Source organism: Anguilla rostrata, chromosome 16 (genome assembly GCF_018555375.3).
Source record: "Anguilla rostrata isolate EN2019 chromosome 16, ASM1855537v3, whole genome shotgun sequence".
NCBI lineage: Eukaryota > Metazoa > Chordata > Actinopteri > Anguilliformes > Anguillidae > Anguilla > Anguilla rostrata.
Genome location: NC_057948.1, coordinates 15,052,669 through 15,065,246, shown reverse-complemented (window position 1 = coordinate 15,065,246; position 12,578 = coordinate 15,052,669). Strand labels below are relative to the sequence as shown.

The following is a 12,578-nucleotide window of genomic DNA, read 5'->3' as shown; positions in this document are numbered from 1 at the left end:
CAGTGGTTGGGAGGTATTTTTTTATTTGTAGCCGACTCAGCTCGTCATTTTTGTTAGCCAATGTTTCCTGGTGTTATATATGACATTTTTATAGTACCATTTACCATGTTGGTGGGTACATCCCGTTGGCGGGTACATCCCGTTGGCCGAGTGGCCTAATGGATAAGGTGTCTGACTTCGGATCGTAAAGAAAGATTGTAGGTTCGAGTCCTGCCGCGGTCGTCCGTTTTAGGCATGAATCGAACACGATTGGAGTCGTCGTTGACACATTCAACACCTTTACGCAAAATGATTTGTGACTCGGATGTTACCGTTTGTTCTTAGCCAGTTAAATTCCTTTGCATCTCAGTGGATTCTCTTTAATGAAAATAGGAGGATGGATAACAGAATATCAATATTAAATCACTTTTTTTTCTTTTTTTCTTTCTTTTTTACATTTATTTTGTTTAAAATGAATTTGAAATAACTAAAATCATATAACTATAATTAAATAACCATAACTCTACATACTTGTTATTTTATTTTTGCATTTAATTATTGCATTTAATTGAAAGCTGCAGCCTACAACTTAATGTCATTTGGAAGTAATAAATGGATCCACTCTCATTTGTTTAAAATGTGAATACAAATACAAAGGGTTATGAGATGGCAGACATAGAACATGTATAAATAGTGTTCATTTTCAAAAAATTTTTTTAACATATTCTGATTAAAGATTTAAGTTTAGTGAAATGAGAATCAGCAATCTTCCTATCAGAAACCACTCAGCCAGACAGAGAGCAGCCTCCTGCAGCCACTGTTGTTTGGTCGAGGTGGGATTAGGCTTCCTGTTCCTCTAGCCTCTGTCGAAGCTGACGTAGGGTTTGGAGCAGCAGGTGGGTCTCCTGCAGGAGGGCCTGATGTTCTGCCCATGCGACCGCATTCTGCCGCACAGCGTGGCCTCGCTGCTGCTCCTGCATGTGCAGCTCCAGCTCCAGGGCCTGTAATCTTCATATTCACAAATGGGAAAGACCAGTTCTAGTTGAGGCAGTGCCACATTAGTACTTAATTTGCATTCATAAAACATGGGTGCTGTGGTCACCAGTCACCATCAGAAAACAGACAAAAGAAAATTGTAGACTACCTAACTAGATGTTGTCTCTTTGCAGCTCCGAGAGATACTGTGTGAAATAACAGCTCCTTCTGGTAGCCATACTGTAAATGGTGATGCAGGAGCTCCGCCTCTCTCCATAGACCTCTCCACATTACCTCCGCTTGCAGCCCTAAGACACAAACACAGACACCAAAGATTCAGGTACAACAAAGTGTACATCCCAGGAGCAACTCCAACACATAAAGCAGAAAAGAAGTAGCTGCTGTAATTACTCTATATTCCTTGGCTCGTTTTAATCCATTTGAGTCCTGTCTTCTACTCACATTTGCTTCAATATATAATACACACAGTGACCATGAAGGTATGCCAATCTAGTTTTAAGGGAAACTCTCACTCGCTGTCTCTCTGCAGGTGTGTGTGTGTGTGTGTGTGTGTGAGTCTAACAGAGAAAAAGATCCAAATCCAAATAAAATATTGACCAAATTCAGGAGGAGAAAACATTCAGAGAGGATGCAGTATTCGAGTACTGCCAAATATGGTTATTTGTATTCAGCACCATCCCTACTCTCTGTGTACAAGCTGGCTATATTATTGACACTAAAGCTCAGCCTGAAAGTTTGATACCAGTTAAAAGGTAGAATGAGCAGCTGTATGGCAGAACTAGGTAAGATGGCCCCTCACACCTGGAATGAACTGCAAAAAAGACTTCAATTGAATTCCATTGTATCATCGGGCCATTTTAGATCCCTGATCACAGATTTGATCACTTTTGATTCTGTTTTTGAACTGTTTTTAATTGATGCTTGTTATTATCTCTTTTATGCTTTTTTATTTCTTTTACTTCTTATACCTCTTGTAATCTCAACGCATTGAGAAAGAGGGTTCCTACCCTCAACTGTCACCGAGAATCTTAAATAAAGGTTGAATGAATGAAAAAAAAAATTACACTGTAGTGTTAATCACTGCCTATTCCACCCTCAGCTTGTTTTCTTACAACTAAGCTTAGCGAGCATCAAGTTTGCACAACATCAACACTTCATACCTACAGGCACACACACGTCACATAGTTAAAACTTTAATCTGCATGTTTATCGGTGACAAAAGCTTCTCTTGCATTTTGCAGTCACTTACTGATCATTGTCTCAAGTGAAACCACTGATTTTATCAAAAATGCTGGCACGTGTTTGGGTATGGTTGTGTGTGGTTGCCAGGTAAATTGTCGCTTGGAGTATCTCGCCCAAAGAGCAAATAAATCACGAGTCAATACTAGTCTTGTGCTCACAATTCAAATTCTGAAATGAGATCATTGTCTGGATCACACCCACTATTTGTCGAAACCTGGAGCCAAAATAAGAAATCAGAAAAAAAAATGAAATTTCTTAAATATATTACATGGTACTTTTTCTTTTTTTTCAAACCATGGCAGCCATACCACGATATACCCCGTTTCTACAAAATAGCTGAAAAAGCAGAGTGGGCTTGTCTAGTACTTAATGGGAGATATTTTCTGTCTAAAGGCACTACAAAATTATTCACACTCAAAACAAAATGTGTTAAAAACAACATGTAACGTGTCATTTTTTTAACACATCTCCATTAAAGACATCACATTTTGTGTTACTTTCAACACAGCCTGTGTTAAAAAGTCTCCCTTTGTACACATAAATTGAATATTTGTAACACAAAATGAGTAACTTCAACACAAAATGTGTTGAAAGTAACACAAAAGTAGTAACACAGTAAGTGTGACAGATATTAACACATCCTTTTTGAGAGTGTTCAAATGATGTACCATGTAATACTCTGTTTAGAATTTTAATTTGTGGCATTTTTCTAAACTTGTCATAAGCGGCACTATTTTGCTCAAATAATTTAAATAATATTACAAATGCCTAGTGGTTATTATTTATTATTGATTTTATTTATTTATTTATTTTATTTTTTATTTTTTTGGAAAATGCTAATAATGCTCTGGCTAAAGCATTATTCAGTTACTCAAGCTAGCATTTCCATCTTTCCATGTCCTCCAAATTCTTGTTCTGATTCTTCCAAATTCTTGTCCCTTTTGCTGAATGAAACCAATAAATCTGTAATTAATTTTATTACAAATTTTATTCATTTGTGTCCAATAACACAAGACATCATATGCAGTACTTGATTTTACATGTTCAAAATATAATTTTGCACAATTAAAGAAGGAACTCACAAATAACCTGCTAGATATATCTGGCAATAGATACAGACTGACAGTAACAAAATACAAAGGCCTTGCTGTGTACCAGCTGGCTATATTACTGATGACACTAAAGCTCAGCCTGAAAGTTTGATACCAGTTAAAAGGTAGGAAGAGCAGCTGTATGGCTGAATTACACTGTAGCGTAAATCACAGCCTATCGCACCCTCAGCTTGTTTTCTTACAACTAAGCATAGCAAGCATCAAGTTTGTACAACATCAACGCTTCACACCTACCCGCATACACACGTCACATGTACTGTACAGATAAGGTAATCTTGAATAGTTCGATTTAAAACTTTAATCTGCATGTTTATCAGTATCTAAAGATTCTCTTGCATTTTGCTGTTACTTACTGTATTGTCTGATCATTGTCTCAAGTTAAACCACTGATTTTATCAAAGAGGCTCTCACATGTTTGGATATGGTTGTGCGTGGTTGCCAGGTAAACAATCGCCTGGAGTAGCATACCCGAAGGGCAAATAGATCACCGCAGTCAACACTAATTGTGTGCTCACAATTCACATTATGAAATGAGATTCTTGTCTGGATCACACCCACTATTCATCAAAAACTGGAGCCAATCCAAAACTGACAGCTCAAATGAAATTTCATAAATGTATTTTCTTATACATTTTTTCAAACGCATAGACCATGGCAACCATACCACTATATATCCTGTTCCTACAAAATGGCTGGAAAAACTAGAGTGGGCTTGTTTAGTACTTGATGGGAAATATTTTCTGTCTAAAGGTGCTCAAAGGATGTACAGTAATACTCTGCTTTGAATTAATTTGAATCAGTGGTATTTTTATAAACTTAAGTCATAAGTGCAACTATTTTTTATAATTTAAATAATATTACTGATGCCTAGTGGTTAAATTTATTTGACTTTCAAAAAAATGCTATAACTCAGGCTAAAGCATTATTCAATTACTCAAACTGGCATTTCCATCTTTCCATGTCCTCCAAAATTTTTACTGAATCCTTTTGCTGAATAACACAAATAAATCTGTAATTTATTTATTACAAAGTTTATTCATTTGCGTACATTAACACAAGGCATCATACGCAATACTTGATCTTACATGTTCAAAATATAAAATTACACAAAAATATCAAATATACCCCTTCACAAATGTATTATGTAATGTAATCTTGGGAAAGAGACTTTGGTACGCATTTCAGAAGCAATCAAGACATTTTGTTTATTAAGAGTTTTTCATTGGCCATGTGTCTCCCATGTTTTTGGCTATATAAAGGTCGCAGTTAAAAACAAAACTGCACGTACATTAGCAGATTACCAGCAAACATACAGCCTCAATAGCTTTCATTTAATCCTGAATGCAGAGAATAGTATAGCTGAAAAGCTTCTATTTAAAACATACAGAGTGCAGTCTAATTAAAATACAGAGTAAAATTGCCCATTGAATACTTGAAAATATGGCTTAGTATAAAAATAATTTAATGATTGTACAGCTTGATAAGGATTCTGCTAAATAAAGACTTTAGATTCCTGGGTTGAGTCTGGCCAGATTATTGGTGTCACATTCTAGTTATTTCGCAGAGCTGACAGACATTTATTAAAATAATTAACCATTTATAATTATAAAAGTGAATATGGCACAAATGTAAAAGTCTATATACAGCTGCAAAACCTGTAATAACATATTCTTGTAAAAGCATAATAATGATTATAAGATGTGACATTAATTAGCATATTATGTGAAATACATTAAAATGAGGACCAATATATTAGTAAATAATGTTTCTGTACTACTTCAATGCAGCAAATCTTCCTAATTTTAACAGTGATCAGTCCAGACATTACAAATAGTAAAAATACACTCACGCACACATGCACGCAGAGACGTAGCCACATACACACACAGATCCCCATGACTTCCATGTATTGTTGGTCATATATATATTTTATATATATATATATATATACATCATAAAAATTATTTAAATGAAATGCCATATCAATCTAGTTAAGACATGAAATTTAGTCATGAAATCTAGTTAAGCTACATTTGTAATCAATACAGAATTATTCTTTACGAATATAATACACACTGTCAAAGAAATAGCATCATACTAACAGGTATCACCTTCTGGACTTTTGGAGTCTGAGTCTCTGACATTTCCCTAATTGCTGATGGCTTACATTAATGTAATAAGTATAGGAGCAGTCTCTCGCAGGTCACTCTGGCCAAGTGCATTCCCCCGCTTCCAGAAGGGCATCTTCATTAATGGCTGTTGCTATGGAAGAGCTGAGGCACTGGTCTGTAGTCCTGCAGAGCGTCAGGCTGCAGCACTAGCTCTGCTCCACAGAGAAGTTGGATTCAGACCTGGGATCAGTGAAGAGAGCACTTACAAACCAAAAGGCTTCCCATAGTGTGAGCACATGACTGATCTCAGATCAGCTCACTGCCTCTGTTGAGCCAGCACACCTACACACCTCTGTCTCCACCACCTCAGTACAGACATGGGTGTATATACCCTGTTTTATTAGATACACAGAATAACTGGTTCAGCTCCCTGAACTCGAAAATAAACTAAATAAACATGCTCACTCAAGCATATTAACTGTAGGGTGCTGAATGCCACAACCTAGAAATGAAAGAGAGAAGTTGACAGCACTCACTAGAATATTATAAACTATTGTTTTATTGCATCCATGTATGAAGGCAGGACATACATGACCTCTTCATTTATTCCTGGGCACAAGGAAGGCTTATGCCAAAAATGTGCATGTCGTGCACAAGGGCACTCTGTTACAGCCTCACATATGCTCACTTCCCCATCAGCCCAAACTTACATTTCCTGCTGCTTGTTGCTCATGTGGTTGTTGTATTCCAGAATTGGGGGAATGCTCTCCTCATCTTCAGGCAGCTAAACACAGAAAGATACCAAAAACACAAAACTCATTAGAGAGAGATATAAATATGCAACTATACACAGACACGCTTAAATATACAAAAGTACACCGTGATATCATAAACACTCAGCTGAGAATCTCAGTTCAAACCCCCCTCCGTTTAAACTAGGTAATTTTGTCAGCAGGCAAACCACAAGCAAAGTTTCAGTTTCCATGTCATACTTTTACTCCTCTCACCCTGCCTGTAGAATCACTGGCACAAAATACATTTTTCTATAGGAGGTGTTGATTACACTATGGGGGATAATAGTCATGTAAGGAAAAGTAAATTAGCCTTGGTGATTCTGAGCTCACTTTCGGCAGCTTCTGCAGATCAGATAAAGCAAATGGCACTGCCTGGTGGTGAATACTTTTAGCACGTGCTGTACGCGAGTGTCCTCACCTCCCAGTACACTTCATCATCGAAGCAGTTGTCATCTGCAGGGTCCCCCCAGATTGGCAGCCTCAGGATGATACCTGCATGTAGAGATGAGAAAGTTAACCTGGAGCACTTCTCAAGTCCCCCAAATCTCTCCCTTAACGCCTCCACCCTCTACTCATGCACACCAAACAACACACATCGCCACATCTTTTGAGGCAACCTTATGATATATTATCCATATCTTGTTATTGACATAAAATATATTATCAAGATATTTTCATAAAGAGGTCATTCCATATGGAAATAATGAGATATGGCTTAGGTCTGCATGTACAGTTCCAGTTTTACTCACCGACTAATACTCCTCCTCCAATTCCAAAAACGATGGCCACACAAATCCCGGCTGCCTGGTGGCCACCCTGAATATTGGGGGTCCGATCTTTAAAATCCCCCTCAAAGTCGAAGGTATTGATTAATCTGTGGACAACAGACATGTTCATTCCAAATACCCTGGTCATTTAAGCACACATAATCCTGTAGGTTTCCTACAAGTCACACCCACAACACTAGGTAAGGTTAACTTTACATTAATGCCTTTATTTAAATGTTAAATAAATGACTGCTAATTAATGTAGGTCTGTTTAGTTAGTGGGCTCTAGGTACGTTCCTTTGTAGCACATTCCCTTAATTATGAGAAGCAGAAGAGTTCCAAGATTTTATCATTAAAATCTGACATCCTCACTCACTGACAGATTACCTTAAATAAGAATTTAATCTAATTTCTTACCAAATCACCTCCAGAACAAGGTGTACATTAATGAAAACCAACAAAGAATTGCTGATGCAGTATAATAATAATAATCATCATCATCATCATCGTCATCATCATCATCATCACGTGATACATTCTGTCTCTATCTGCTACAACGTGCACTCTCCTTGTTCTGTTCTCAATTCGACATGTGACAGGTCTGAGAGGTCAAAGGGCAACTCACCCCTCATGTCCGTATGTGGACTCTGAGGCAGCTGCTGCAGTAATGGCCCCAACGATGCCACCAATCACTCCTGGCATGGCATGCAGGTTATGTACGCCGCAGGTGTCCTGAATCTTCATTCTTTTCTCCATGAACGGCTGTGGGAATGAAAAGCACTTCAGCCCCCTGCGTATTCACACTGTTTAGCCAGCATGTAATGCAATGTGAACATTCACAGTGTCTAAATAAGGGCAGCTTATAAGGTTTCATGTCGGCTGTCTGTAAGGTGGCGTGTGGGCAATGTGTGATCAACTCACCGAGATGTAGAGGTAGCCAAAAGTAGACAGAATGCCACAGCAGAAACCCACAATCAGGGAGCCATAGGGTGTCAACAGAAACTCAGCAGCGGTTCCCACAGCTACACCACCCGCCAGGGTGGCGTTCTGTATGTGCACCTGCATAACAACAGAGAACAGCATTGTCAGAACACAAGCAGAATTAAACACATCCCTCCTCTAAAGCACTTTTGGCTCCCTCTCAACCTCTTGCTGATGTGAGGTGAGCATTCTGAAAATGTCACGAACGTATACGAATATATAAAAGTAATACACAACATCATCATTATCACCATCATCACTCTCTGCTCAGTCCTACCATATCCAGTTTGCCTTTCTTCTGGAAAACACTGGAGATGGCTACGGTGGTCAGGACAGTAGATGCCAAGGCGAGGTAGGTGTTAATGGCTGCCCGGTGCTGCCCATCACCATGGTCTGTGATTGCTGAGTTGAAACTGGGCCAGAACATCCAAAGGAAGAGCGTGCCTTTGAAGGGAGATCATGTAATGTGGTTACTCATGAGACATCATCAAATGCTTTACACCACACACTTGTATATACCCATAGGTTACTGAAACTCTGAGGAAACCCTCAGACTCGTAGTGAAGCTGACACTCACCAATCATAGCGAATACGTCCGAATGGTACACAGACCCTTGCAGACGTTTGCTCTGGTCCAAATGAGGGCGATAGAGAACCCAAGAGATGGCTAGACCATAATAACCTCCAAAAGTATGGATCACCATGGAGCCACCGGCATCTCTGGCCTGTTAAACGCACAAAGCATCGTTTGTTAATACAGATGCGCGTGCGCACAGGCACACACACACACACACACACACACATACATTCGATCCCCCTCCACCAGGCAGCAGCTGTGAGGCTTACATGAATGACGGTGAGAATGATGAACTCCTCCACTGCAAAGAGCGTCACACCAAAGAGTGTCATCACTAGTAGCTGGACCGGGCTGACCTTCCCCAGAACTGCGCCATATGCAATCAGACAACCGGCCACACAGAAGTCTGCGTTGATGAGGCTAGGAAGGCAAAGTGCACTTTAGAGGAAGCACAAGCACATTGTTCTAGACACATCTTAATTTCTATTCAAGACTGTATGTACGCTTCAGCCCAGTGTGAACAGCCAGCAGCTTGTACAGGATGTAAAGATAGAGAATCAAAAAAAAAACTAACCGCGAAGACTATTGGATGAGTTATCTTTGTACATATGAAGAAGCTGTCAGAAAATCTGACAGATCTAACCCAATGCAGGAATCTAAAGGTGTCTTTTAACAATATGTCTTATTGGCCCAGATCTGTCTGAGACATTGTCAAACTAATCAGAGAGAACTGAAGATTACACGGCATTGAACATGCCCAAACTTGACCAGTGACATCAAACACAGTGAAAATATTTTCATTTTGTGGTTTCACTTTCATAATTTCTGATAAAGACATTAGACTACATGGAGCAAACATAAGAAATTAAGTGTAAACAGGTTATGTGTTCACAGAGTTATTTTTCATAGGGGACTGGCCCAAAAAAGGGACCTGTTAGGGGGTATGAGGGGGTTAGGCTATAGCTTCAGGGACATGCACCGATACCGGGCTGGCAGGGGCTAGAAAGGGCGCTCCCTTTCTTTTACCGGTTCTACGCACTGCTCTAACGGAGGCCATTTCCCTCACCTTTCAACGCCGATTTTGATCTTCCCGTCCGTGTGGTCCAGGGAGTGGAACCAGCCCTGCATCAGCAGAGCCCACTGAATGCCGAAGGCGGCGATGAGGAAGTTGAAACCCACGGCACCGAAGCTGTACTTCTTCAGAAAGGTCATGAGGAAGCCAAAACCCACGAAGATCATCACGTGCACGTCCTGGAAGCCTGAAACCAGATAAAATAATGCATTTTAATAAGCTGTGCTCTACAGAAAAAGAGTAAGAGAGGTGAGAACATTTTTTCTATATACAGGTGCTATAATACAGGTGCAGCGTTTTTCAGGGCACAGGTTGTGACATAATAATCTTGACTCAGTAGAACTGTTCTCTGAGAGATGTGGTACCTTTCAGATATTTAAGTTTGCTTAAAACAAATTGTGATTCTCAAAATTGAGGCCCTCCACAGTAAAAGATACTTTGATTTAAATGGGTGCACTAAACACTAAATGAATAAAACTTCACAGCCACCAAAACAGTCAAACTCATATCCTTTTGAGTCATGTGCTTTTCCTACTTTACCTCCAGCTTCATTGCTTTGTACCCAAAAGCCTTTTACCCCCAGCCTTTCTCTCAAAACCGCACTAACATTGCTTTTAAAAAAGTCTCCTTCAATGAAGATCATGCACCACAAGCACACCTGAGCTTTTGCCCCAAAAGCTTTTTAGCCCAAAACTTTTTTATCTCCAAAGCTATTTTATCCCAGAAGAAACACAGAAATGACAGAGCTGCAGCTGTCAGAGTCATGTACTTACTTGGGTACCTGAAGTAAAAGTCATTCTCTATATCACTTGATATGTTGTGTGATTTCCTGTGTTCACTCCAGTGAGTGTCAGACTCCTCATCGTAGCGGATAAAGACGCCAAACAGAATGATCATAGCAATCTGCCAGACAAAGCACACCATGGGGAGGCTCACTCGAACATTAGTGTTCTTTGGCCGACAGAAGAAGTCCTTCACACCTTGAATGCAGTTCCCCATATTCAGTATTGAGTCAGGTTGATGGATAAACTGCAACTGCCAAAATGCCCTGGTCCTTAACATCACCTGCTGTAATTAGGGAGATTTATATAGAACTGGTTTGGGGGTGTGTCACTCCTCCTGACTGCCTGTATGGTGGCCACAGACACACCTCCCCACACCCACAGAGCAGTCATCCCCTCCCCCGAGCAACCCCCCCCCCCCCCCCGAGAGCGTCACGTTCCAAACCCGTTTTCGGGTAATACTGAGGTGCAAGGGCATTAAAACTAAATATTAAATATTATCAAAAGCAAAGTTATCTGGTTTCCATTGTGCATAGGTGTAATTACTCAATTCTTCATTAATGAATAAAGTGCTTTTTGAGAAAAACCACTTCAGAGAAAAAGAGAAATGGAACATTAGAGATAAGCATCTTATCTTCTCTTAAAGTTTCAATATATGGAATATTTCTAATCTAAATTAGTGAGTTTTCTTCATATGCTAAATTTTGCAGTCACTCTTCAAGCAGAAAATACTGTCATGCTTGATGTTTAATATATTGTGAATTTGAGTGACCTACAAATTATTTTATAGAATTTTTTTAAAGCCATTTATTGTAAAAAATTGAATCATGCTATATAATGTAAAGAAAAAAGAGCTTTATTAACGGTGTTAAGGTGAGGTTTTGAAAGGGCAGTCACTACTGTGAACCCCACCATCACATGCTCAAAGATAACTATTATGAATGAAGATGGGGAAACATCTGAAAGATCTAATCCTTTAATAAGTTTACAGAATAAAAGCTTTAAACCCTAATTGATGTCACTGGGAGAAAAAAAGAATGAACCTTTAATCCTATGATATGTGAATGAACATGCTTGTCCTGTTCTAGCTCTTATTTCACACAAATCATTTAATTATGAGTTGAAATATTCTCCACAGAACCTGTATAAATATATAAAGGTGGCAGATGGGTTTGATTAGTACAGGAGTGGGTGTATTCTGGCAAGCAGCTAATGAGAAAGCGTGAGAATTATGATAAATCTGTCATCAATCTCATTTAGGCTGGGACGCATGGAAACAATTTTGCTAAATAAATGGCAGCCGATCTCCAAGAGGGGAAATGCACATTATAAAGATTCAGTTGGTAGCTATTGGCAATACACAGAGATGGCCTATTGTCTAGACAGGCAACATGGAGGACCCTTCTGAGCACAAAAAGCCCTGGAGGTTGGGCTGGGGGAGTGTGTGCATGTGTGTGGGGGCGGGGGGGGAGGGGGGGGGGGTGATGAAGAAAAATGGTACATTCCAGATATTATCAACATGTTCTGAAGAGGCACAAAAACAGTATTTTGACAGCATTACATAATCAGCCGTTGTTTTATATAACAGTGTTTGTTGGTTATTATGATATGGATAATTGCAATTAAAAACACATTTCAGCTATTGACCCATGCCATTTCTTGTATTCTATCATTATAGGCCAGACCCAGAAATTAACATTCAATTACCTAAAAATGACTTAGGTCAGGTCTGGGTCAAAAAACTCTTTGACTTGTAAAATTACTACAATTTTTAAAGAAACACGAATTTCCACAAACAACTCCTTTCATATGACTGTATTTTTTGGTTAATAACGTAATTTATAAAAAATGATCTGGGGTTTGCAGGTGTCTTTTCAAATCTTATGGGCTATTAGACCCAGATAAGGATTGTTTTCCACAATTTTGTTTTGGTCGGTGTAATTTGTGGTCTTAAACTCCATAAACTGCCCAGCAAAGAAAACAAGAATGTGCTTAGGGCATATGGGGAGACAAGTGTTAAACATGTGACAGAAAATCAGCTACTACTCACAAATTGATCCTGCATTGATAAGGGTCTAATAGTCACATGCGAAAAGCACAGGAGATCGAGCATTGTGATCTTTATCTAAAGTCTGCATTCCACTGATGCTTTTGGTCACACTCTT

The 12,578-nt window shown here is 39.2% G+C and overlaps 1 protein-coding gene across 1 annotated transcript; it reads right to left on the bottom strand.

The window, feature by feature from the left end:
• Positions 1-5,275: 5,275 nt before the first annotated feature.
• Positions 5,276-10,702, bottom strand: LOC135242398 (ammonium transporter Rh type C 1). The gene is made up of 11 exons (XM_064313440.1): positions 10,405-10,702; positions 9,626-9,818; positions 8,829-8,979; positions 8,560-8,707; positions 8,260-8,426; positions 7,923-8,060; positions 7,627-7,763; positions 6,984-7,108; positions 6,653-6,726; positions 6,151-6,224; positions 5,276-5,680 (listed from the first exon to the last, which is right to left on the bottom strand). Exons 1-11 carry the CDS (start codon positions 10,691-10,693, stop codon positions 5,647-5,649), a joined length of 1,530 nt encoding a protein of 509 aa, XP_064169510.1. The 5' UTR covers positions 10,694-10,702; the 3' UTR covers positions 5,276-5,646.
• Between the last annotated feature and the right edge of the window lie 1,876 nt (positions 10,703-12,578).